Source organism: Amblyomma mixtum, chromosome 7, assembly GCF_055824585.1.
Source record: "Amblyomma mixtum isolate Tamu chromosome 7, ASM5582458v1, whole genome shotgun sequence".
NCBI classification, from domain to species: Eukaryota; Metazoa; Arthropoda; class Arachnida; order Ixodida; family Ixodidae; genus Amblyomma; species Amblyomma mixtum.
Genome location: NC_143018.1, coordinates 58,311,594 through 58,339,516, shown reverse-complemented (window position 1 = coordinate 58,339,516; position 27,923 = coordinate 58,311,594). Strand labels below are relative to the sequence as shown.

The window sequence follows — 27,923 nt, the reverse complement described above, 5'->3', positions numbered from 1 at the left end:
ATTCCCAAACTGCTGCAGTGATGACGTCATCGAAAAGACGTTACACACACATTGTATGAGGGCATGAGCGGAAAAAATCAACAACTTCATTTGCAATTTTCTCACCAATGCAATCACCTTTCAGAGCAGAAAAAAAAAAGTAGTGTTCCTGAAGTGTAATCTATATGTCTAGTACAGCTGCTTGTTTCCATTGATGTCCCTTCAATACTATGCAGAATGACTGCACTCCAATACTGTCAGCGGTAATCAAACAGCAGAACTCATCACAGAATTTGTAGACAAAGTGTCACTTATGAATTGCACCAGTAATACTCCCAATCACAGTGCCAAAGATATCACTCTTATTTTATTGTCTTGAGAAACACCCAAAATTGATTAAAGAGATGGCCTTGACTTATATAAGTTTGTCAAAAAAAGTTACCCTTGCCATGACTGTACAGATACCAAGGCGTCCTGGCACCCAAAGGCAAGAAAAGAAAAATAGGGAAAAATACCCAAAGCTTGAAGGAACATATCACATTTCTGAATGCATTGAATACAGACAAAATGCAGGGGCCCTGCATAAGATGCAGTTTTGCCTTTCTAAATAGTTATCGGAAAAAACATAATGGATGTGAAAAAACACATCTACAATGGCCTGCAATAGCGGTGAAAAATAACCTTAGGAGACACAATGCAATTGTGACTGTCTCCAAGAAACGTCTACCCTCAGTACACACATCACAAGAAACAAACGACAAGTCCGAAGTCTAAGAAGTAACCTCGAAACATGCACTAGTCAACTTGCCCATGGCTGGCCTAGGACCACAATGCCACGACAAAGAAAAAGCTTTCAAGACAGGCTCGAAGACAGTCGCACAAAGATTTCTTCCATTAAAAGGAGAAAAGCATGTTGAACATGCCAACAGAAGAAAAACAGTGCAACGAAAACAAAGTATTCCCACATAACAGTTACACATTATGAAAACCCTTGCCAGCCATATTGGGGAGGTTCCTGTACCCATTTGCACCTGCACAACGAAAAATGCGACAATTACTTCACAGTATGTAAAAATGTGCAACATCACTTAGTACATTTTGTGCAGTATAGCAAGGGCGTAATACAAAATGCAAAACATCCACGCACGACCGAATCGTGAAACCCACAATCGCTGGCTGATAACTACGCAATCGCCCATAAAGAGGAGACATCATGCCACAACCCCTCGTTTTGTAAAAAGTACAATGGTCCGGTATTTCTGGCATCTTGTGCATTCCAACAAGCATGCAAATTATGAGCCTCGCAGCCCCAAATGAAAACAATTATCATGATAATCGCTGCAACCACATAACAGAACATGTGCCCGTATCCAATGCAGTAGTAAATTGTACGTCTTGTATAAAGGCAGCACTTCCTCAGAGAATCCATTGTCCATGCACATAACAAAGAAAAGACACCGCTACAATAAACAATAAATCAGCGCCTTCATGCCTTAATCTGCTTCATATGCAAAACAGTAAGCTCGCATAGTATGGCAGTGCAGTTCAGCAGCTAGCAAATACTGGTCCAGTCGGCTCGTACTATCACGAGGGAAAGGCTTTCCTGGCCTATAATTTTATAGTCATCAAATCAAGAACTGCACTACTACCGTCATGTTAGCACCACGATACAAAATTTACATCACACCTACGGCTGCTCCAGCCGAGAAACTAAAGCAAAACAGATGTCGCCAGGAAGAACGCCGCCCCCCCAGCTGTAGTTGCAACTCGGGGAATCATCCGGTTAGAAACCACCCATCAGATTCACACACAAAAGAATGCTACTGGCGTGGAGAAATGCGATGACCACCCCAAACAAGCACACCAAAAGCAAAATCTTATCTGTTGGGCAGACTGTTCGGGACAGCCATGACACAGAAAACGACAAAAATATATCGGCGACCAAAGGCGCATTCAGCTGAAGCACAAACAGCATCCACGTAAGTGGGTATTCTAGACTGTAATGCTGCCTCCTGCATAAGGGAATGAATGCAACACTGGCTGGTCGCCGCTGCACTGAAAAGACAATGTGCAAAGCGTACTGCTTCTCTAGGAGCACTTCCACAAAGACAACATGGCAAGCATTCTTCGTACAAGACACTCCACAAGCCCAACGCAACAACACGCTCTGACAGGCAACAAAGCCTCACAGCACGATACACCTGAGGACCGTCTACAGAAGGCCACTTTCACAGTGTATAACAGCAATGCTTCAACTATTCGCTTTCTCGTCGATAATGATTTGTCGCAGAGAAGATGAGATTCGACGCCAGCATCACAGACCGTCCGTCACTCATCGGACATTTCTAGGTGGCAGCACTGTTCACCGCGGTGGATGTGGCAGGTGGCAGCACACGGCAGTTTGCTCTGGGGCGCTGCGCAGAGCCTGCCGCTCCGTCACTGCACTTTGCCTGTCACAAGTACTCGAGGGCTTCAGTGCCAAAGTATCGGTCCCCAAAGTTTCCTGGAAAGAAAAGGCAGGGCAGTTAGATGTTTTACCATGAAGTAAACCAATACCTGCCACTGAGACAATTACACTTGACAGGCCCCCTCCACTGGCCACAAAAAAAAATAATAAATTATATCACCGCCTGCTGGTAATAAATGGCACGAAACAAGGAGACTGAAAAACAATAGGAGAAGGACTCCTGTTAGTAATGTGAAGCAGAAACTAGACAGTTCATTTTATTGTATTGCATTATGTTTTGTTGTATTAACGTATTATTTTCAGTTGCATTTGCTTTGTCCCCCCCCCCCCTTATGTAATGCCTCAACAGAGGCCTTTAAGGGTAAAATAAATGATGATGATGATGAAGAAGAAAGTGGCAACCACAGCTCATGAATAAAAAGTATTCACGGCTGTAGGCAAGGATCAGTTCCAAATGGCAGTAAAAAGTAATTATTTCAACTTCTTTTAGTTAGAAATTGCATAGTGTGGACGTTAGCACACTTATAGCATATGTTCTTTTGTTGAATTGTAAATAACGTGCCGAAGTAACACATGGGCCATGAGGGATACCATACTGGAGGGCTCAAGATGAAGTTAGGCCACCTGGGATTCTTTAGGGGCAATGCAACTTTCAAAAAGTGCAAACTTACCAAAACATGTTTTTTTTTGTCAAAAAAAAAAAAAAAACGCTGTATAAGCTCATATGCCTTCCCACCGGGAAGTACACTAACCCCTTGTTAACTCACAGAGTTGTAAAATCCGGAAAAAATTGAGATAAGTGAAGTTTAGAGTTAAGCAAAATGCCAAAATCTCAGTTCCTGGGTCATTGAAAGAGCCAGTAACAACCAGTACTGTGTGGGGTTTTAATTGGGGGAGAAATACATTCTCCCCGCTTAACAGTGGCTGACACAATTCAATACCGCTGGACCCCACCCCGTACATACCCGGTAGCGTACGGTGCGTACGCTACCAAGCACACGCCGGCGGGCCTTGCTCTGCGGGAACAAAGGAACAACACTCTGGCTGACACAAACAGGCATTTATTGCTACAACAACAATAACGCCAGCTAGCAACAAAATGCGCTAAGGGATCAAGGACGTCCGACTCACCAGCAAGGTTATGAGTGAATGTTCACCCACGCTAGGGCCGGGGATACTTCGCGGCCGGATGGGACGAAATACGGGAGAACGTTCCTCCCCACGAGGCTTCGCCAGCCAGCAAAGAGCATAGTGTCATGCGTGAACGTCAGTGCGTGTCCAAGTTCCCGAGCCAAAGAGAGCCGTGGGCCATCTCCACAGCGTGGGCGCATAGCAATCATGCCATTGGTGGCACTCATGTTGCTGTGACACCGGCGCCCTCCCTTGTTAGTTAAGGTAACTAACTATGATAGGGACGGTGCATTACGGGGAAGCCAACGAAAGGGGAAGACGAGGGGCAAAGTCCCCACAACTGCTAACAAACACTGCACCGCACAAAGGGAGCTTTTGTAATAAACGCAAAAGAATTTGCAGGAAACATTTAATTTTATTTTTTGGAAAGAAGAACTGGGCAATGCTTCCCTGCTTTGCGTTTGCATTCGGCCCAAGAAAAGCACCTTCGAGCCGCTGAACACATCGCAGGAGCTGTTGGTCGCCGCTGCTGCATTCAACTTTGTTGCAGAGCAAGCATAGCAGGTTTCTTGTTTCTGCAGCTGTCAGCACCTTCCGAGGCTCTTCATCCTCTACACGATTATCTCCGTCATTCACAGCCATTTCAATGAAATCAGCGTCGGACAGCATTCCGGCAAAGGGCACGTCTAGCCCGTACAGAGCGTACTCTTCAAAAGAGACCTCGCCGTCTTCAGCATCACTGGCGCAGCCTTGCAAACTATACGCCGCAAAGTTCATCACAACCACTGAACTCATCAGTGTCCGGTTCGAGCGATTTCGCTGAGGGCTCACGAAACTCGCTGTCCAGGCATCCAGCGCCATCGTCCTCTGTGTCTAAACATCTGTCGTCAGAAGCTACCACAAAACCTGCTTTGCGGAAGCAGTTCATGATTGTGCTTTGCTTCACGTGATTCCAAGCACCAGCCAGCATCAGTATGGTTCCTAGGGAGTCCACCTTGAGTTCAATTCTCAACCTAAGATTGATTAGGAGCCTTTGCACCAGTCACCGTCTGTAACCAACTTTAAATGCCTTCACTAATGCCGTGATCGAGAGGAGCTTCGCCGTTGTATTTGGCGGCAGAAATTTGATGGTCATCTGGCTCAACTGGCAGACGCATGATGGGCAGAACAGTTGTCGAGAAGAAGACGAACCTTGCGGCCTGGCTTTTCCAGTTTGGTATCCCACGTTCGGAGCCACTCAGTGAAAAGATTGCATGTCATCCAAGCCTTGAAATTAAAGGACCGCGATGACGGTTTCGGTTATTTCGGCTTATCTAGCGGCGGAAATATGGGTTATTTTTGCATTGAAATTTGTAAATAGGTGTGGAAATGTGTCAGGGTCAAGAAAATGGAGACTTTGAAAATTCGATTTTTAGGCTGATTTTCGATCGCTAAGATACGAGTCCCCCCTAAATGCGTACTGAACCGGGAGGCCTATCGTGTTTTTGAAGCAGCGTGGTGACCTGCTTTCGCCCATAACCAGTGGCCGCAGTTTGTGTGACCCATCCATATTTGCAGCGAGCAAAATCAAGATGCACACTTTGCTGTTCTTTGTATGCACTGCCCTTCAGGTGCAAAGTCTTATTTGGCAGCAGTTGCCAAAACAATCCTGTCTCATCTGTGCTGAATATTTGTGACAGCAAAAAGCTATCGCAAATCTCTAGCCGCTCTTCGGACAGCCACTTTTCCATGTCAGTGCTGCTGGTCGCCTCACTTTCACCTCAGAGGGTCTTTTCGACGATGCTGCAGTGATTTTTAAAACGCTCCTGCCAACGAGTGCCACCAGTGAAGCTCTCTTCTCCGAAGGCTACAGCAAACCATTTCGCTTTTTCCACGAACAGCCGTCGACAGGGATGTTTCTGGCACGTGTCTCTAAAAACGAGGTGTACAAAGCTTTCTCCACCTTGTCGTAGGTCAGAGAACTCATACGACATGCTCCAGGGCGAGTGGATTGGCTGCCTTCAACTTCATGTCGGCTTTGTTTTTCAGGATTGTACTCGGCGTGTTGAGAGGAATTCCGAATGCATTGGCAACCAACGACTTTTTCCTGCCTGCCCCGTTGAATGAAGACCCGTCGAATGAAGTCCGCCTTTGTTGCCAAGTCCAAATTCTTGCATTTTTTCGCATTCCTGGTTCTCGAACACGTGACCAAAGCAAAAGGAAAACACACGGCACCGCACAAATCACAAGCGAACTCACAATAGCCTCGTGAGCAAAGCGAAAAGAACAACCACCGCACTGCAATCAGTGCCACACCAATCATATGCGCAAACAGCACCGACAGCAGGAACAGCCAAAATGGCCAAAACATTGGCGACGGTTAGCTGACGTCACTTGTTTTGGCCACGCCAGCGGTGTCAGCCAACCAGCATGAAGAAATCGGTCGCCTGCGGCCAGCATGGTTTCCCTCTTCCCAGCTCCTAACATGCCCCATTACTGTACCCCCATGGCCATTCCCATTTCCTTTCACCCCCTTCCCCCCACAAAGTTCCCATCACGTGACTTTTACTTGTGCAGCTCTGCACTGTCCAAGGCCAGCGCCACGCAAGACATATTTCACAACGTGAACTCGATTACGAGAAGCCCATTTGCAGGGGCGTGGACCAATAGGAGAAGGCCACTTACAGGGTGGAGAAGCGCACTTGCTGGGGCTCAGCGTTGCACGGAGTTCAATACATCAAATGTGGGGTGCACAGAAGTTCGATAAACGCAAACAGATTTGGAATACTTTTGCATGAGATTTCCAAGGGGATTTTACAACTGTTGGATACAGGCAATATCAGAGTTTGATACATCCCGGATCAGATCGACTGTATAGCCGTGGCCTAGGGGAAAAAAAAAAAGGCGCTGCGAGTTTCGTGCTGCCCACTCCCTGTGCTTTTTTGCCTTTCTTTCCTCCTTTCCTACTCCATTCAACTCCTTCAGTGCCTTCCCTTCTCTCCATGCTCCTACCCACCCTCTCCATTGCCCATGTGTGCCTGCTGGCACTCTGCACAGCCCCAAAAGTCACCAGAAAGTTGGCTTCTCCTACCAGCTTGCAAGTCTAATGGAGAACGTTGCTGTAGCTGCCTTGAGGAGCAGCGCAAAAAAAAAAAAAGCATCATAACTGTACCTTGGTTATGAATATAAAGTGCGATGTGTTCTGAAAGCTAAGACATGAAGAAAAATAAAAATTGCTATGTAAGAAAATACAGTAAATGCATGCCCAACATGTAGGACAATAAGGAGTTATAGCATAGCGTGATCCACCACCATGATCTGCTACTGTGCAGCGCCATTGCATATGCGCTGATTGGTACTAATCCAGCGATTGGTTGCCGGCACCTGGCTCCATCCAGTGCCCTCAGGGCGATCTGGGCATGCACAGTGGTGCCCCACGAAAGCGGATCACGGTAGCAGATTGCAGCACCATACAACTCTCTAATATGAAGATTAACAAACATGTACTGAAGATTTAAACACTTGCAATTGACAAACTCATCCCTCGGCATGATTGGATCCATTGGCACAGCCTATGATACCGGCATACAAATCTGGGCAATGCACTCACCAATGCCTGGCTCAATGTAGAACTTCTCGGTGACCACGGGGTCGACTGCCGTGGTGATGATGCGCACCTTGGGAAAGGCATACGCCACCGAGTGGACGCCAGACTCGGCCATCAGCAGAGACACCAGCATGATGTTCTCTTCAGGCACGTCGTGATCGAGCAGCACACGCACCGCCATGATGGACGCCGCACCAGTTGCCACCGTCGCATCCATCAATAGGATCGTGTAGTCCTGCAGGAAGAAGTCACTCTACCATGTAAACAGAGCATCCGTCAACCTGTTCTGTGTACATCCATTTATGTTTTAATTTCGGCTAGAATATGTTACCCTATACTCAGTCTTTCGTCTACGCTGCTCCCGTTCTGTCACTCAGATATGTGGTAACATCTCTGGATGCCCGGGAAATAAGAAGTACAAATTTTTTGAGCCAGAACAATATCTTTTACAAAGTGCACTGCAACACAAGGGTACAGCTGGGATATCACTTATCAGAACTAGAAATTAATACGCTCAGTCCACTGCTTGTCTGGAACAAAGCACTGACATAGCCTACTACAGTTAAAGCTTATTGATTAGGACTTCAGGGGACAGGAAAGATGTCCAAATTAGCCAAAGGTATAATTTGTCTGAAATTACTACCACATCCAGCCACATCATTGTGGCTGGATGTATGTTATGCTTATGGATGCTTATGCTTATGGATGTTATGCTTTATACATAAACACTCACATCAGTGGTGCGAGTCTGAATAACCAGCATATATACGACGCCACTCACTTGCAAAAGGCACGAAGACAGGTACGGTGTAGGAAGGACTTAGTTTGAAGGAAGAAAAAATACAAAAGGAATTTGGCCCTCAATTCATTCATTACCATGTTCTATTCACAAAGAGGCTACTCTCACAATAAATGGAGATCTTGTGAGGCAAAAAAGCTAAAAAATACAGATATAGCCACCACTTCACGTTTTCACAGAAAACATGACAGGCGAAAAACATGACAGACACTAGTTGCTTTTTTTTTAGGTGAAAACCAGGAAACCATGCAGCAATGACAATCTTTCTCAGTTCCCTGAAATGCTTTTCCATGTGCACATTTTTGGGAGTGTCAAAACAGATGTGTCCCAAAATGATACACTGCGGCTACCATGACTACCATCCCGGTGCAGTGCAGTAGTGGCAGAGCCTCATCACCATAAACTGCAGTGTTGCATGTGAAGAGGCTTCAACGAACAAACAGCGAACAGAAAGAAAGACCAGCGACAGGCCAATCAGCAACCAACACAGAGCACAATTGGGTTCGGCTGGCTGGCTGGATGATGCGCCACCGATAGCCGCCATTGCCACAGGTGTGAAGCACACAACAGAAAAACTGAAGCAATGAGGACAGACTATTTTCTGGAGACGAAGCCCTCTGATCACTGCCATGCCTGCCGTTGTACAGCAGATGTGTTCGGAGAGGGCCACTTGGACAAATGCTTACCGCACCGGTCATACACACCTCTACATGACCTTCCTACACAGTGCTCCCTATCTAATGGCAGTTGAGTTAACAAAGTTTTAAGGTGAAAGCCTTTAAGCACTCATACTCGCGGCCATGACTCTGTCCGTCCGTTACATCTAAAGTGAAAGTCTAGTTAACTAAAGTCATAACTAGACATTAACAAGATATGACTAGTTAGTCATTAACCAGTCATGACTAATTAGTCATTAATCAGTCATAACTAATTAGTCATTAATCAGTCCTAACTAGTTATCACTAGGTAGTCATTGACCACTCATGACTAGTTAGTCATTACTGGTTAGTCATGACTAGCTAGTCATTAACCAGTCAACTAATTAGCCATGACTAGTTAGTCAATAACCAATCATGACTAGTTAGTCATGGGTCATGACTAGCCAATCCGTCACCCCATATCCGCCTCGTGTGTGCCTACGGCCGTGCGGCCAAAGTTGCGTGGAAAGGCTTTCGCCTCGTGCACTTTCAATCGTCAAAGTGCCCCCAAAATTTTACTGTGGTAGGACATCAGAAACGCACAAGGGTACCATCGACATGTTGTCAAAACATTAATTTTTTCGGTGTCACGAGATTTGGGGATGCTAAACAACCAGGGTGGCAACAGTGGAAAGAGGATGCAAGGGGAACACACCTTGATGTCCTTGGGCAGGCGCAGGTAGTAGAGCTCGGGCTCCCCCGTGTTCTGGTTTGTCTGGATGAGGATCTTGCCCAGCCGGACATCCTTGAGGACATCGCACAGGGCTTGCTCCATGGTCTCACCCGCCCGCAGGATCGACACACCACAGATCTTGCCAGCTGCACTCCGCTTGCCATTGTAGGTGATCCCCTGCAACAGTCAGAACCATTTGGGAAGACGCTGACATAAGTACGACGACTCACTGAGCAGCCTACTATTTAATTATTAACCCAACAGACTCATTGAGAAACACTTTTCATGCATGCTTCACACAAAACAACAGGTATTTAAGGCCTTAAGACTGCTGTCATTTTTGACCCCGCTTACTGGCATCCAAATTTAGTCATTATAATATCAAAATTACGGAAATATCATGAAACTACTTGCAAAATTTTTGCCTAACTTATGACTGCGCTCGAAAGCTCGGAATCAGCAATATTGTTGAGACAGCATATTAAAATCACTCTCCAGAGATTGCACTGATTTGGCTTTCCGCAATAGAAAGACCCCACCCGCCGAGAATGATGCCGAGAATAGATAACGGGTAGTGTTTGCACTGCTCACCCCCTGCTCCCTGTCAGCCAGTACAGCCTACCTGCGGTGTCTCCACAGCGGCATCCTTGAAGGGAAGCTGAGCGACAGTGTACTCCATGAGGAGGCGCATCAGCCGCTTCGAGTAGAAGATGAACTCGTCGCGCTGCGTTGCACGGTTGCGGATGAACGTATGGATGCCACGCAGCTGCGGAGTCTGGGGCAGCAGGTGCAGCGAAGCGGGCAGTGGCTGGCCACTGTGAGACTCGGCCATCTTGGAACGCAGCTTCAGGCCCCGCTGTTGTGGCGGTACATCCAGCCACGGAAACAAGGTCACTCAATCGAGCAATTAACTGTTCATCAGAATAAGCTGGTTACAGGAAAGCACAGCAAAGTACAACCACATAGTCAGGACTCAACTTGAGTATATTCAATTCAATCCAAGTGGTTGCCATGAATTTATCAGCAAATTGCCACTTACATGTCAAGGCCAATTTCAACGCACGCTATATGAAAGCAGACCACTGCCTTTCATTACAAACTGCCTTAAAGATGCGGGCACGAGAGAGAAGTGAGAAAAGAACAAGCCTGTAGTACCATTTTCCTAAGTGCAAATCAAGAGTTGCAGCGCTGCTACCTTTCTCTTTCCCACTGAAGGCTGACCTTCTGATGCCAGATGCACAGTACACAGCATAACAACGCTTCGTTTTAGTGCGAAGGAAATGCGGGAGTGCTAGGCACCACAGCCAAGATGATATCAGCTGTTGACACAAACATCACACTCAAAACAGAAAGAAAATGAGAACATGCCATGTGCTCCATTGGCCTAGAGCCAATTTGGGGAGCATGACAAAGTAAGAATTTTTAACTAAAGTTGCTAGCATCGCTATGAGTCGAAGCGTCACAACAACTTGCTGCGATGGTGCAATGAGGAACAAAACAAAGGCACCTAACTTCAGTGGTCTGAAAATCTTGACACCAAAGAAAACACATGCGCAGCACATGCAGAAAACGGACTTGAGCCCATTTAACAATGTGCTATATGTGCAAAGCCTGTGACATGAACATGCCTGCCAAGAAGTATGAAAATCACCCAAGCACCCAACATGTTGAAAGACAACCGTGTCACCACAGAACTCAAACATGCAGCTATTAAAACATACAAAAAAAGTAGAAACATATTATAAACGTGCTTAGTCAAGCCACACTACAACGAATGCCACTAAGGCGAAATTTCTATCCTATTGAAGTATTTGTGGTTCCCTGTCACCAAACCACACAACGTAATGCAATTATCCCCCCCCCGCCCATTTTCACAATGAGATTCCGCTTCCACAAATTTTTTCCAAGTAAGCAGCTGATTTCTTTATTTTTTTCTCCCACATTCACCTATGTATGCCCATATCTCGTCAGGTTTCACCAACAATGGCTGCTGAAGTCAGTTTGCACTTTCAATAGCGCAGCCAACACTATTTGCGGAATCAAAGTTAATGGGTAGACATGAGCGCATAAAGATGCGTTGTGGTCCATGACTGCCTGCGACAGTTTTGCCGACGGCTTGGACTCTGTGCTTGCAAACAGCGGCCGTTGGTGTGAGGTGGCTTTCGGCTGTTCCGCTTGCTTTAGTTATTGACAAAGGCATAGCATACTAAGTTGTGCATTCATGGCGGTGTGAAGTAACTGTGCCGATGGAAATTGGCAAAAACGTTCAAACGTTTTACGACAACCGGAGGCTAGCTCCAAAGCGTTTTTTCTGTGACCTCAGTGCAGAGCACATTAGGCCTAGCAACATTAGGCTTAGCAACATTAGGCACGCAACGATTCGCTGTTAGCCAGCGTGCCGGTGGGTGCCACGTTGTTGCAAGAAGCCTTACGCCACCTACAGTGCACCCTGCTCTAGCTTTTGCGGTGCAGGCAAGCATCGTGATAGTTTTATTTTTTTCTTTCCTTCCTGGGCACTGACCTAGTACAGGCACTGCAGCAAAAATGGCAGTGTGACAATGGTGCTAAGCAAATTCTCAACAGAACGATACTCCACCGGTAGTTCGTACCGAAAAAACATCTTCGAAGGATCGGAGCAACCACATTCCTGGTGCGTTGTCTAAAGCATCGATTTCAAGGTGCATATGACACCTATTCAACGTGCAGTAAAGAGAATAGAAGCACACCTAGTCCAAGCTGAGATGTCTCGCGGTGCCACGGTCTCAGTAAAGATTCTCACAGGTCAGAAGCAGGGTCACTTTTTAACGCGCGCAGAAAAAAAAAATGTGCGCTCTGATAGCAAACATAGCGGGTGCATTTATAAGGGTCCATTGTACAAGGTTTCCAGAGTAGCATCACGGCATTGATTTCGAAGTGGCGAAAGACCAAAGCCGACAGATTTTTAGGAAGTAAAAGTAGTTCATGAACTATCAAGTCCAATCATTCAGTGTTCTGGCCCAATTTGACGACAACCAGGCTTCTGCTTCAGTAAAATTTTTCGCGGTCTCATGAATTTTGTTGAGCGGGATTCGACTGCACAGCATAGGAATGTTTTTTTTGCACCATGCCAAAGATCCCAAAGCAGCATTAAAGGGTACCTGAAAAGAGTGTTTGAGGTCGGCTATAAAATGACTGCATTGTAGAGTACAGGCCACTGAGCATTCATGCCGCGTACAAGACCTCAAAAGCAAACACACAGTTTACAACACATTTTTAAAAACTCCCGCATCTGCGCCTCGCAGCAACCAGCGGCACTGGGCTTTCGCTCGAACCCATGCATAACGCGTCAAGTAGCGCTTGTTACGTTAGCAATGGACTGCTATAAACTAGTTCATCGTGCCAACTCCGCCCCCCGGGGAATTCCTGCGTGCGTCGGCAAGCCAGCAGAGTGGGGCCAGCAGAGAAGCGCCAACATTGAAGCATGCAAAAAGTGACAAGAGGTGAGGAAAAGGTGCAAAGACTCGTAAATTCAAATTCTGACTGCAGATTACTCAGTGTCCACAAGACGCATTAAAAAATTTTACTGCAGCTTCATTGAGAGCCCCTTACAGAGCCCCTTTAAATGCTATCTCTTTTTGTGGTCATGAAGTTCCAAGAATCTGGTTTTTGTAATCTGGACTTATTTAGCATAAGTGGTCATGCACCCAGTGCAACACAGCACCTCTTTCAAGAAAGAAGCAAGCCCATGACAATATATGCACACTTGAGGTTTATTCACTTGTACCTTTGTACGTGGCCATCATTATGTTCCTCGCGGTTTGTTTCTTCTAAACATTTGACGAGGCAATACTAAGCGAAATCTACACAGCCATTACATTCAAGAAACAGTATAGTAGTTAGATATTTTAAACAGCCACAATGCATGCAAAAAGCAAGTGAAATGAAACAAACATGCAAAATGGTTGTCCCAATGAAACTTAAAAGAAATGCACCAAGTAGAAAAACGTCAACCAATCCCTCACCAAAGTAATCGCCACTCAGCATGCAGTCATTAACACAGCGGAGTCAAAATTAATAGGTACAGCGCCGGGTGCGAAACGATGAGATGAAATCAAAAGCGAATCAACAATCACAGCAGGGTTATAAGAAAAGCAATAATTATCTTTTGATATCGATTTCATCAATCTGATAACAGCCTCACCGAGACTAGTTGTGTGTGGACATGCTGAACAATCAGGTTGATGGCAATGTGGTTCTCGCCACCTACAAGGCAAATGGACACAACAGAACAATTGTACAGATAGACGGAGACAAAATGGTTTCCATGCATCTGAAATGGCCTCCTGTAAACAGGCAGCCAGTGCGCAATGACCAGATAAGCAGGAGCTGTAAGCAGGAAGGCAAACATCTTCAGATATATTCTAGTCGGAGCCAACACTCTACTCTGAAGTTCCAAATTAACGTGGTCTGCTGTACTATTGCGCTCAATATGACTTGCAACCCGCGAGCATGTGGCTGCAGCGTTTTCAGAAGCATGGTGGGGCCGACAAGCGGCGCGCCTGAAAGCTACGTGGAAAGGATTCTGCTGTTCCAGCAGCCAGGTGCATCCCCCACGTCGCCTGCTCAACAAAATCTGAGCTCGTTCATTCTTTCAGGCGCCGGCATGTCTAGCCTTGCACAGGCGTGGTTTCAAATGATCAAAATTGCTCCAGTCATACTGTGACTGAAGCATGATCTCGGCCACTGTTTTATCAAGCATGATGGGTGAAAGCAAAAGTAATGAAATGAAATCAACTGTGATATGCGCCTTGCATTCGTCACGCAAGCGCCGGCGATGCGATAACGCCATGGTACTGCCAAGATTGGACGGCCCAGGGGAGAAGACTGAGTGGTGGAACCGCAAAATTCTTTCCCTTTCGTTTCCAAGCGCATCGCTTGTCGGCTCCACCATGCTTCCAGGGAGCGCTCCGGCCATGTTGCTTAAGGTTGCAAGTCATATTGAGCACGATAGCACAAACAAATCAGAAGCTGTGTTGCTGACGGCACTGTCACATGTGCACAAGAAATGGCAGCAAATGCTTAAGGCCTTAAGTTTGTTAATGCCATTATTTTCGGAGTTGGTGCTACATACGTTCACATTTAATGTCATTACACGAAAGCCCCAATGACGGCAACGTTTGCAAGACGGTCAGAAATTTAACCTGTATATAGAGAACGCTAATGAGCATAATATCTCGGGAATGTTATTCAAATGTAGTATAAAAATTATTTTGCAGAAAATACCACTGTTCTTGCATGACAAGTCGAAGAAAAAGTAGCCATAATTTCCCGTGTTAGCACACAAGCCGAGAGTATATGTCGGAAGTGCCGGTAAAAATGGTGCCCTTCGCATCGAGCATACCGTAGAGCCTCATCTGACTGAAAGTTATGAAATAACCATTTGCTATTGGTCAGAAAGTTGCTGCTAACAAAGTTGCATGCTTTTCTGCGTGTGGAATGGGGATGATAGTACGCACTGCTCGAGCGAATGAGTTGTGCTGAACTCAAATGGCAGTAAGGTTAATGCCATTAAATTTATGCATGTGGCACCGCGCAAATGCCATTAAAACTTAAGGCAGTAAGCACTTAGTGGCATTAAATTTGCCCATGCGGCATGGGCATTACAGCTAGCCAGCAAGAATGAGGTGCGTGGAATCTGCTGCTTATATTAGCTGTCACGCGTCCGAATCCTTTCTCGCGGTCTTGCACTGACCTTATGGGACACGTGGGGGTGTTGCGCAAATGCCGTACAAAATCTAGCTGGACCCAAATTTACCGCTATTTCAGCCTCTTAAGAGACACTTTTTCTTTGCAAGTGCATTTTCTGGGAAACAGAACGAGGTTGGATTCCACAGGTCATCTTTCTTGCTCCATATCGGGAGAAGGAACCAGAGTCATGCCTCTGCACATTAGGTGGCAGTAGCTGTGCACATTAGGTGGCAGTAGCTGTGCACATTGGGCAGTAGCCTCAGCCTCTTCACTTTGGCAGCGGCTCTTCGTTGCTGGAATAGTATTCTGGCGCAGCCTTGGTTCAATTTAATCAAGAACCACTAACTTGTAGCCATATATAGCAGGTCTAACACAATAGCACAGGCTGGCGCAATTAGCACAGCGTTCCCACCGCTGCCACTGGGTACTGCCCCCGGGGTACAGCCCAAAATAAAAATGTATATTGCATCACAACACATAAATCAGTTGCCTATCCACCTAATGATGGGCATAGTTAGCTACAAGACCTAACCGGTATCACCATAGAACTGCTGTTCCAGTTCTCCTTCGCTGTTTTCCCCTTATTAACTGGTACGCAAGAAGCACCATTCCATCCCCCCACCCCCTCACATTCGCGGCTGCTAGACTACGTTATATTCAATGGCAGATGTTATATATTGTCGATCTGATGCAGTACAGAGAATGGAGACCTAAATAAACTTTGTTACTATACTAGTCTGCCTGATCAAACCAGTTTTTGCCCCAAATGGTGGCTCCAAATGGCAAACACGCACACCTGGCACATGCAGGAAAAAAAAAGAGGACACCAACCTCTGGGAACAATGAGATCAGCGTGCACCATGGAAGGAGCAATGTAGTGGTCGAAGGCAGGCTTCACAAAGCGCTCGTACTGGCCCAGGCAGCCCTCGAGGTCGCGGCCTCGCTCAGTGATGTCGCGCTTTAGCCGCCTGGCAAGCCTGATATCGCTGTCCGTGTCGATAAATATCTTCATGTCCATCATCTGGCATGAGAAAGGAGCCGTCAAAACTACAGCGCCAGAGGCAGCCACAGTTGTCTTGCCTTCACACTGTTACAGCTCTAAGGAAGTGTGACCGCTCTTAGCACTTTCACCTCCCATGGTGTATGACATGTATCGTATAAACGCGTGTAAGGGCCACACCCGTGTAAGGGCCGCACCTTATTTTCCTGAAGGAAATATTAAAAAAAAAAAAACCATGTAAGGGCGGCAGCCGAACTTTCCAGGACCCACACGGGAATAGCCGTCTAAATGCATGTGCCATGGCCTCCACGATCAGCTCCAGCTGCGAGCAATGGGGCCCTTGATCGCAGAGGCCGCGCACGCGTACAGGAGCTTCCAGATGCCACCCACAGATGGTGCCCGAGGCCGTGGCTCATCATCATTGTTAACTTTTTCCTCCGCCACGAGCTCCCGCTATCCATATTGTACTTGGCCATCAGGGTTCTCAAAGGTTAGAATGACTCTTGTACCCTCTAGAGATATTTGAAGCTTCAGGGGTATCGTAACTGCCTGACTATCTCAAAAGCAGACCCTGTGGCCTGGGAACTTTTGTCCTACCCTGTACATCACATAGCAGATGTCTATCCCTGCTCATCGTGCAGTTTTGTTCATTAAGCAGCTTCCAGCTCTTAGGTTCTCCTGCTGGCCTTAACTACCTGTGTAAGGATGTTAATCCTTTCTGCCACTTTTGTGGTGAGGTTCAGGATTAGGTTTACAGGGGTTTAACGTACCAAAGCAACTCAGGCTATGAGGGACGCAGTTAGTGAAGGGCTCCAGAAATTTCGACCACCTGGGTTTTTTTAAACTGCACTGACATCACACAGTACACGGGCCTCTAGAATTTTGCCTCCATCGAAATTCAACCGCCGCATCCGGGATCGAACCCGCGTCTTTTGGGTCAGCAGTCTAGCGCCTTAACCACTAAGCCATTGAAAGATAACCTCGACCACTAGATGTGGGCGTGAGTTGAACTCTTGCCTGATCCCTCTAAAGAAGTTTGGGATAAGCCAAGGCCCAGCAATGATCCGATCTTCAGTCTAAGGCCATCGAATGGGCTGGCGTTGCCAAAGGTCTCCACGGCCTCCGGCACGCTGGCTAACTTGCCTCGATCGCCTACGCTAATGCTCAAAGTTTTGTCAGCCTCCGCCTCTTCTGAAGATTCACCATAAGGCTACATTAGCAGAAGCTGTGCTACACAAAGAAAGCATCTCAGAACACTGACCAGCCTTGAACATGCAAAAAAAAGCATCAAAACATCACACACAAAAAAAAAACATGTTCCAAGCAAAAAAGTGATAACCATAGAGTGGCACCTCACATTAAGGAGCTCCTTGTTGGTGAAGCAGAGAATGCCCTCGAAGATGATGACATTGGCGCCATACATGAACTTGAAGCGCTTCTCGCGTGAGTGCGTCACAAAGTTGTAGATGGGCACCTCAACACGTTTGCCTTCCTTGAGCTTCTTGAGCGTCTCGATGAGCAGATCAAAGTCAAATGCATCTGGATGGTCAAAGTTGAACTGGTTGTCATCGGCCAGCTTGTGCTGTTCTTCGCCCAGTACCTGCAGGGACACACGTATGTCAAGTGTTGCACTGAACAGGTCTGGAAGCTGGAGCTTATGCCAAGCGCCAGTTTTCGTCATCATATGGTGAATGCAAAAATGCTCCCATCAGGTCAACATGCATAAAGTTTGCTGCGAACGAAATAAAAAACTGCAACTAACAGTGACCAATGGAAAAAGTTTTGAATTCTACAATTTTAAGCACACCATCAGTCTCCATGAAACCACGCTGCAAGAAAAGTACGGAACACAATCTAAGCGAGCAACTCCGTTATGATGTCCGCTAAATTAGAACAAAAGAGAAAGGTGTTGGGGGGAGGTATAAGTTGCGCAAATTTGTATTAAAATGGAGGGTCATCTTTACCCCTTAACAGTTTTACATTTAAGGTAAGTGCAGCCGCTCACCGCTCGCGGTGCGTACAACGGGGCTGGCGATTCTTATGTCGTAGATGTGCACGTCACGCACAGCCACTCATTGCTCGCGGTTATGATCAAAACAAAACCATGTCAAAGAAGAAATTAAATTATTTAGTAGTTTTAGTTGCATACGCGAATACCATGCAATGATCCATATGGGCGTGTTCAGATAAGAACGGTAATCGAGGTCCCATGACCATTTTTTGTTTTCAATTAAATTTTTATATATGATGGGCAAATGTGTCCACACAAAGGAATGAACCTTAGTTTTGCAAGAAGCTTCGTAGTTTTCTCGGAAAAAAATTGCATGTCACAAGAGGTGGAGAATGCCGTTTTTGGCACTTCGCAAAGTTGCAAGTTTGAAGCCTCGTTCCATGCACAAAAAAATTTTTCCGCGCATCAGCATTTTTTCAGAACTTCTTTACAACTAGTACAATCCGAGAAAATAAAAAATGTTTTCTTGCTCTTTCAACCTTCCGAGTAAAAAAATGTCAAACTTCGCTTCTGGAGCTATGCGGTGCAAAAAAGGCACTTTTCAGGGCAGCCTTATGGCAAGATGCCTAAAGATCTTCCCACTGAATATTTTTCTCAGTATTTTCAGCTGTTTTTACTCACTTCAGGCAAGTTCTGTTGCTCTAGACTTGACAGATAGTTTTCAGTATGGTCTCAAAATTGGCCGAAGTTCAAAAACGCCAAAAAAGTGACAACTTTGACTTGGGTTTAAAAAAAAACATCATCATCGAATTTTGTTAAAGTTTGCCTGAATAATCCTCAATACATGATAATTTTAAGGCACCAGAAAAGTGTTGCATTATATTGTTTTAAAATACAAAAATAAACCCAAAGCTGAGTTCATGTTTTTGTTATATAGAAGTGCTTATTACTGCCTCTTAGAAATAGTAGCTGTCAGAAATTTGATTTAGCACTCACTGAACGTGGTTACATTTTATTTACCCCAATATCCGAACCATTCTCAATGCTTATAGAGCTTCTATTCGCTTGTTAGCGGCGCTCTTAATGCGTGAAAATGGGAATAAATTCGCTATTTTTCCTGATGTCATAAGAATTGGCTGGTGGCGGTCAAACGTTGTTTGTATTCTCTAATTTATTCGTCGTACGGTCTATTGGTATATACAATCGATTCTTTAAAGATATTAGATCATTTCTTGGTTCTTACAAAAATTTTTATATATAAAAGTTACTATTAATGCGTTTCTCAAGTCGGCGTTTTCGAACCTGCGTCTATTTACCTCTGTGTTCAATGGTTCTACAAGGCACTGTCAGGAGACAAAACGTCGTCTCCTGAGGGGAACGATTTATCTGCAAGGTTTTTAATCATGGGGAGTTTTAATCGGGAGGCAATTTAAAATTTTGATGCCGCTTCATGTGCACATTGCAATTCAGAAAATCGTAACAAGAAATGAACGGCGGCAGTTGATTTCGGTTTTGCGCACAGTATATTGTCCAGCACGAAGCACTAACCAGATCACAGTCCCTTCCATTCAGAAGCAGCGGTGGAGGCCACGTAGGATGCATTGCCTTAAGTTGACTGAGCGTACTTCCACATGTGGAGCGTCTGAACTCCAGGCACTTTCTTTGCCAGTTTCCATTGTTCCTTCTTCACTTCGCGAAAGTCTGCAAGCTCCCTCTGTGGCAGCTCCAGAATGGTGATGTTCTTTAGTGTTCTTGAATTGCGTCTACGAAGCCTCTGGCTGTGTGTATGGCCTCACTTGCAGGCTTCCGCAAGTTGTGGTTTGGTGCTCAATGTTTCACTAGCCCACCAGCGCCATCGCAAGCATTTTTGCAGTGTCCAGAGGCCGAAAACATCAATATCGTCCGTTGACATTCACTGCGCTGCAGCTCATGAAACTGGTATTTATTCCTGAAGTGAGCGGGAGCCCCGTCGCTGAAATATATTATCTTGGTGTAGATTGGCGCGTTTTATTCGAGATGTGCTTTGATTTTCGACAGAGCCAAGCATGAGCGGAATCATGAGACATATCGTCGAAATTAACGGCGTAGTTACCAGTCGATTTTCTTGACATGACAACGCAGGTAAACACGGTTACCTGCTTTTTCTGCCAATGGTACGCTTGTACTCAGTCTGGAAGCACGACTGTTCATTTTTTGGCGAAATCAAAATGTAAAACAATTGCACCTCTATTGCAGCTGTGTGTTTTTCAGCGTATTGCTCTTGCTTGCACAGATATAATATAGTTGTAGGGAATGCATTTCATGGCCACTCTTAGAAATTCTCTAATAAACGATGAAGCGGTCAGAGTTTTTTTAACTAGCTCACCGTATTCCCATGTAGCAATCAACACCTCATCCTCGCTGCTCATTTCAAAATTTTCCAAAGTGAAAATGCCATCATGTGGATAGTGGCACAATTCCTGAGGAAACATGACGCAGCATCACACCATCGAGCATCACAACACAACTTGCGGAAGCCTGCAAGTGAGGCCATACACACAGCCAGAGGCTTCGTAGACGCAATTCAAGAACACTAAAGAACATCACCATTCTGGAGCTGCCACAGAGGGAGCTTGCAGACTTTCGCGAAGTGAAGAAGGAACAATGGAAACTGGCAAAGAAAGTGCCTGGAGTTCAGACGCTCCACATGTGGAAGTACGCTCAGTCAACTTAAGGCAATGCATCCTATGTGGCCTCCACCGCTGCTTCTGAATGGAAGGGACTGTGATCTGGTTAGTGCTTCGTGCTGGACAATATACTGTGCGCAAAACCGAAATCAACTGCCGCCGTTCATTTCTTGTTACGATTTTCTGAATTGCAATGTGCACATGAAGCGGCATCAAAATTTTAAATTGCCTCCCGATTAAAACTCCCCATGATTAAAAACCTTGCAGATAAATCGTTCCCCTCAGGAGACGACATTTTGTCTCCTGACAGTGCCTTGTAGAACCATTGAACACAGAGGTAAATAGACGCAGGTTCGAAAACGCCGACTTGAGAAACGCATTAATAGTAACTTTTATATATAAAAATTTTTGTAAGAGCCAAGAAATGATCTAATATCTTTAAAGAATCGATTGTATATACCAATAGACCGTACAACGAATAAATTAGAGAATACAAACAACGTTTGACCGCCACCAGCCAATTCTTATGACATCAGGAAAAATAGCGAATTTATTCCTATTTTCACGCATTAAGAGCGCCGCTAACAAGCGAATAGAAGCTCTATAAGCATTGAGAATGGTTCGGATATTGGGGTAAATAAAATGTAACCATGTTCAATGAGTGCTAAATCAAATTTCTGACAGCTACTATTTCTAAGAGGCAGTAATAAGCACTTCTATATAACAAAAACATGAACTCAGTTTTGTGTTTATTTTTGTATTTTAAAACAATATAATGCAACACTTTTCTGGTGCCTTAAAATTATCATGTATTGAGGATTATTCAGGCAAACTTTAACAAAATTAGATGATGATGTTTTTTTTTATACCCAAGTCAAAGTGGTCACTTTTTTGGCGTTTTTGAACTTCGGCCAATTTTGAGACCGTACTGAAAACTATCTGTCAAGTCTAGAGCAACAGAACTTGCCTGAGGTGAGTAAAAACACCTGAAAAATACTGAGAAAAATATTCAGTGGGGAGATCTTTAGGAATCTTGCCCTAAGGCTGCCCTGAAAAGTGCCTTTTTTGCACCGCATAGCTCCAGAAGCGAAGTTTGACATTTTTTTACTCGGAAGGTTGAAAGAGCAAGAAAACATTTTTTATTTTCTCGGATTGTACAAGTTGTAAAGAAGTTCTGAAAAAATGCTGATGCGTGGAAAAAATTTTTTGTGCATGGGATGAGGCTTCAAACTTGCAACATTGCGAAGTGCCAAAAACGACATTCTCCACCTCTTGTGACATGCGATTTTTTTCCGAGAAAACTATGAAGCTTCTTGCAAAACTAAGGTTCATTCCTTTGTGTGGACACATTTGCCCATCATATATAAAAATTTCATTGAAAACAAAAAATGGTCATGGGACCTCGATTACCGTTCTTATCTGAACACGCCCATATATACTGTGATGTCTTACGCATGCGTCATTACAAAGAAGAAAATGTGCCCCTGATATTTGGTGCTTCCTCTGCTTTGAGCTGTCTTCCCTTAGTCTGATTTCACTTCCTGCTGCTGTCACCCAGTGACCCATTGATTTGGCCCTTTTGACTGCAGTCATTAATTGCTGTGCATTTAGATGTGGACTGCATATTCCTTGATTTTTCAAAAACATCTGACAGCATTTCTCACCAAATGGTGCTTGTAAACTGAGCAAAATTAACCTTGACTAACATGCTTTTAACACCATTCGCCTCCACAAAAGTCTGAAGTGCAATTGAAAGTGCCGTCCCTAGCATCATTCTTAATAGTTTTCGATCGCTTTCAATGCTTCCTTTCAGTTTTTGTCACGTGCGAAGAGCTTACAGTACTAAAAGACATCATACTTTGGATCCATTTCCCGCGTTAAAGCAGCTAGGTTCAAACTGATCGCCCAATCAATCACTAAGGCATCGCACTAACTGGCTGCTACCTGATTTATGCTGCCGAAATTCATTTCAAAGTTTGGTCTAGAGCACTGCAAGAGCCGCATTCTGAGGTCCTGGCAAACATGAAGCTCAGCCTGTTCCCGCAGCAGCTCATGAAGAGGTAAATTGTTCACTGAGTGCAAGTAGTCTCCTGCTACAGAAATAAAGAAGTGGCCAGCAAAGGCAGTGAAACTGCAATGACACAAAAAAAAAAACTTAGTAAATACAGAAAGATGAAAATATAAGGTTTGTTAGCCCGCTTTGCTATTTGAACAGTAGTCTTGTCTGTGAATAGCCCCAAACTTCTGAGAGCCGAACTGAAAGGGTTACATAAATGCGCAATAATCTTTGCGCTACATCTAGATTTTTAACAAGTCATTTCTTACTGTCCATGATGCTTAAATGTCGAAGCCGTAACAATAACATTTATTTTTTTTTTAATGAGCATGATTTCACGGGGTTAAATTATGGCGGTACTGGCCACGTTTCTATGGAGACGAAAAGTGATAAAAGCACCTGTTTATTGCATAGTGTGTGCCTGAAGACCCAAAGTGCCCTAAACCATTATGATCTTCGCTAATGGCGTTTCCCCTAGGGACGAAGGCAGACAGTCGAAGTCTATCTTGCAACGGACAGCTGCCCGTCTAGCAACTGAATGACGGCCCTTCTCCAGCGGCTCTTATGAGACTTCAAATGTCCAGTCGTTAGCAGTAACACTAAACCGAGGTGACGCGAGGCGCCTTCTGGCAGATCTGACAGCGTGTGCTGCTGGTAGTAGATGAAACAGCCAAGTCAGTGGTGCTGTGTACTTCAGTAGGCAAACGCAATCGTGCAATAGAGCCATAAGTCAGGTGTTACAAAGCTCCATTAATAACGCCGCTGTAGTGTAGCCCCTTGCTGGATTTTACGCATTTCATTTTTGACTTCTTGCATCATTCAACGCAGCTAGGTGTGCATGTCCAAAATTACTTGCACACAGCACAGTGAGTGACGCTGATTGAAGTTAGTCTACAAATGAGTTTTCTCTCATTCCACTTCAGCCAAAAAGTGATAGCAGTGGTTATTTTAATAGTAAACCACTGGAAAGATTTTAGCTCCAGGATTCCTTCATTTACAATATGTTTCAGGCAACAGTCGAAAAAAAAAAAACAGCATTACTTGTAATTTATCTTGAGTGAAGAACATGTAACTATAGCAGATGCCAAAAATAAGTAAATAAGCACCGAGCATTTTTTTTTTCTCAACAAATACCATAGCCTTATTTCATCTGTGTCACTTCTAGAGCAGCCAAGCATACTTCTTAAGCTCCAGCAGTAAAGAATCAACAGCAGCGCACAGCTTTGACATGTCAACGTTTGCATGTTTTACATGTTACATATTGCATGTTAACAATTTCAGCGATCTTTCTGGGCATTCAGGCATCACAATACATCATACTTTACATACAATGAATAAAGACCTCATGCTTTATTAATATCACAGGGCCCCTTTAAAAAATGAATACTAACACCACCATGCTACATTTCAGTTCGTGTCAACCACAGTCATGAAGGTGGCATTCCTTCTTGTCAAACGAAACATTTTTACAATTCATTCAACCCCAAAATGCTGGCAAGTTGGAATCACCTTCCTCGTTATGTTCTTGAAATATGAGATCATTCTGCTTTTAAATCTGCCTTAATAAACCTTCTGTCGTCACATGGAATTTTGGTGTCTGTACAATGTACTGGTTTTCTTTTTTTTCATACATAGCTCACTTTCTGGCTCAACCGAGTCTTTTCCTGATACACTTTATTTCTACTGCAGCACCTGATAGTTTGCTGCTTGTTTTGAGAGTCAGTTCTTTTCTGTCAGTATTTTTGTTTTTTCAGCTGGTTGAAGATTTAAATTTACACCTTTTTACTTGTTATACTTAGCTGGCTTGACCTTTTGACATTTGTATTTAGCGCTGCTTATATGTATTATTTGTTGTTGTAACCTGCTCTAATCCTTCCGAGCCTCATCTTATACTCGTATTGAATTTTTTTGCAGTTTTGTGTTTCCTTTAGTAATCTAAATCCACTCCCCCTTGTAATGTCCTCAGGCCCCAAAAGTAACGAAATAAAATGAATAAATAAATAAACGAACGAACTGAGGCCAAAAAAACGGCAAACCTTAAAACTGATTTGCACAGGAACGAATTATCGCGTGGCTGCCAAACATGGTGGTAATGATCATGACAAGGAGTGAAACCTACAGAAAAAGTTTCATCGGTGGACATGAATATCAAAGAACCCACGAACTGCTCTTTAACAATGCAGCCTGCTAACGATTATGGTCTGAGTTAACACATAAACAAGGTGTGTCACAAAGCCACCATACTGGTTTATTTATGGGCCAAATCCCCTTGACGTTACTAGTCTAGTTTACTTCTTGTACTATCATGATGTATGCCATCATAGCACTTGTCACTTCATGTGCAAGCCAAAACAATCAGGCTTCTGTGTTACCTTGTAGAAAGAGTCCATGCTGAGCAAAGTGACCCAGGGCACATTCAGGGCCTCGATGATTTTCTTGGCCACAGTCGTCTTGCCCGAGGCACTGCCACCGCAGATGCCAATCACGAATGGCTCCACAAGCTGACCCTGGGCATTGTACCAGGGAGGGCGCCCCGCAGTGTAGATTGTACGTTGTCGCGTGAGCAGTAGCGTGTCATCCTTGGCAGACCCTGACCACAGCCTCTCGCGACGTATACGACGCGGGGACATGCATGGCGTCTGCGATTCTGACTGGAAGTCACTTGCACTCCCCACATCGTCACAGCTGCCACTGCAAGCAAAAGACAGACACGTGCACAAGAGAAAGCGTCAGTGCAATGCGACTCTGCTGACAGGCTGCGCTAACTGAAAGCCCCACTGCTCAGTGACCCAGTTACCTGGGCTCACTCCAGGAGTTGCGAGATTCAATTCTTGTCCTGCAGAAAGTCGTCAGATGGAATGTTAGCCAACGTCTATGTTTATGAACGTTATATTCGCTTTTCAGTGGGTATGTCAGTGTACATGGAGAAAGTCGTCATGCAGAAAACACCAATTAGCCAGACAGAGAGAAACACAGTGAGAAACTGCTGCTTTCATATACAGTTTAGTTAGTTTAGTTTAGTTTAGTTTATGGGGTTTAACGTCCCAAAGCGACTCAGGCTATGAGAGACGTCGTAGTGAAGGGCTCCGGAAATTTCGACCGCCTGGGGTTCTTTAACGTGCACTGACATCGCACAGTACACGGGCCTCTAGAATTTCTCCTCCAAAGAAATTCCAGCCGCCGCGGCCGGATCGAACCCGCGTCTTTTGGGTCAGTAGCCGAGCACCATAACCACTGAGCCACCGCGGCGGCTCTTTCATATACAGGGGACCTCTAAGGTAGTACAGCAACATGATGAATGCAGTAGTTCTTTGAGCTCCACAAAATGATATGATAGTCAATGCATATCCATGACAACTTCAAAATGAGCTCGCATCACTTACCATCAACTTGAGAGGAAAAAAAAATTCCGTACTTACTGCAAGAAGCTGCAATTAAATTAGATAAATGTCGAGAGGCAACCACCAGAGCCAAGATATCGCTATCGGCAACGAAGTGGAGGCCGATTAAATAACAAGTGCACGCTCACCTCTCGACATCGACGGCTGGCTCGGCCCTGTGCGAGCAGAAACGATTCGAGCCAAGACAAACATCGTCACTGCGACAATCGTTTTCCATGGGAATCTACCGCTCTAACCGCACACAATCGACACGCTTGCCTAGACGGTTGCACACTACTTCGCACACCGCGTTATCGGACCTGGCAGTCATATAAAGGCAGTAAGCGAAGGAAAGCGCGCCGCCTCGGGCAGCAATGACAGCGGCACACACAGTATCATACGTGCCAGAGCACGCAATGCCGCTCGACACGCTTTGCTGACCCCGAAGGTTGCTGCGGCTGCCCCAGTGCACGTGTACATGAACAGGGCACGGCTGATCGCTTTGGATCTACTGGCGCCTCGTTCCGGAAAGCACGAGTGCGGAAAACAAATCGCGATACACAACCTCGTTTACAGCGCGACTTCCTCATCCAATGACGTAACATGAAACAGCACCTCCCTGTTACTGACCGAAAGAGCACACGCACGACGATGATGCGCGCCCGGAACGACGGGCGTGTTTTACGACGGCGCGAGGACTCACCTGTCGGAACTCGCCGAACTCGGAGGGTTGTGTTCGCTCGTCATGACAGTATCTCACGGCCGGCACGACATTGAGCGGCAATAACGCACACGCGAGAACTCGTGGCAGACCTTCAGCAGCTCCCGCAGCGCGAACTGTGTCCCCTTTTTTCACGGCTACTGTGGAAAGCGGCCGAGCTATCGCCGCCTCCGTATGCGACTGGCTGGCTGTTGTAATCTTCACGTTTCGCGAATGCTGAGGCGGCTAAAAATACTACGCTCGACGCGCCGCCCGTTCTTCTTCTCGGGACGCACGTGAAACAGTGCAGAAAAAAAAGGCTGCGATGAACACTGAAACGGTTTAGCACTGCCGGTGGCAAGACGCAGAGCTCCCCGGATGCTTGCACAATGCCAGCGAGTCGACAGATCACCGACCATCACAATTACAACAGCAGCAGTAAAAATCGATAACTGCGGCCACGAACCCAACTTGCATGCAGTGCGCGACAGGCACAAAATGCCGGCGCTCAGGCCGCTCACTGCGACGCGTGTTCAGACACAAAACCAAATAACTGTACATTCATACGTCACCGACACATCAAAACGTATGACCACCCGCAAGAACCCAATTTCAGAGTCGGTTTAATTATTACAAACCACGCCGTAATTTCTAAGAGCCGTGGCAATACAACCACATGTTGGGCGTCAGGCGTGTCACGACGCGTAGCAACACCGATCCCACAAAAAAGCCTTACTTTTCTTTCTTGCCTGAAGATTTTCCGCTCGAGTGGGGAGATTCCGTTGATTCTGTCGGCACAATTTTTCCCGATGCACCTCGAGGCGTTTTGTTGTCGTGATCGCCGTCTTGTAGCCGCTGCTCCTCTTCGGCTTTGTTTTCGCGTTCTATGGGGGCCATTGCCTCGCGGCGACTGGCTCTGTCGCTATGCCAGTCACCACACTGATCCCTCCAACATCTACGGAGCGTCCCGAATGTCCACTGCCGCAAAAACTGGAAATCCCACGTGTTCAGTACCGGCTCGGAGACACTGCTGCCGTCATGCAACGCGACGCTCTGCCCGCCGATGGCAGCGCGCCAGACAGAGCGCGTGCCCAAAAACAAAAACAAAAC

At 45.5% G+C, this 27,923-nt stretch overlaps 1 protein-coding gene across 4 annotated transcripts; it reads right to left on the bottom strand.

The window, feature by feature from the left end:
• Nucleotides 1-318: 318 nt before the first annotated feature.
• Nucleotides 319-27,923, bottom strand: l(2)k01209 (uridine-cytidine kinase-like lethal (2) k01209). 4 transcript variants are annotated; one of them, XM_089552690.1, is made up of 10 exons: nt 27,550-27,923; nt 25,531-25,569; nt 25,106-25,424; nt 17,418-17,660; nt 15,892-16,081; nt 13,514-13,575; nt 9,956-10,189; nt 9,316-9,510; nt 7,167-7,398; nt 319-2,482 (listed from the first exon to the last, which is right to left on the bottom strand). In XM_089552690.1, the coding sequence occupies exons 1-10, from the start codon at nt 27,708-27,710 to the stop codon at nt 2,433-2,435; spliced, it is 1,725 nt and encodes a 574-aa protein (XP_089408816.1). In that variant the 5' UTR covers nt 27,711-27,923; the 3' UTR covers nt 319-2,432. The 4 variants fall into 4 exon arrangements, with proteins under 4 accessions (XP_089408816.1, XP_089408817.1, XP_089408819.1 ...); XM_089552691.1 differs by lacking the exon at nt 25,531-25,569 and having other exon boundaries at nt 27,550-27,921; XM_089552693.1 differs by lacking the exons at nt 25,531-25,569; nt 27,550-27,923 and adding an exon at nt 26,817-27,511.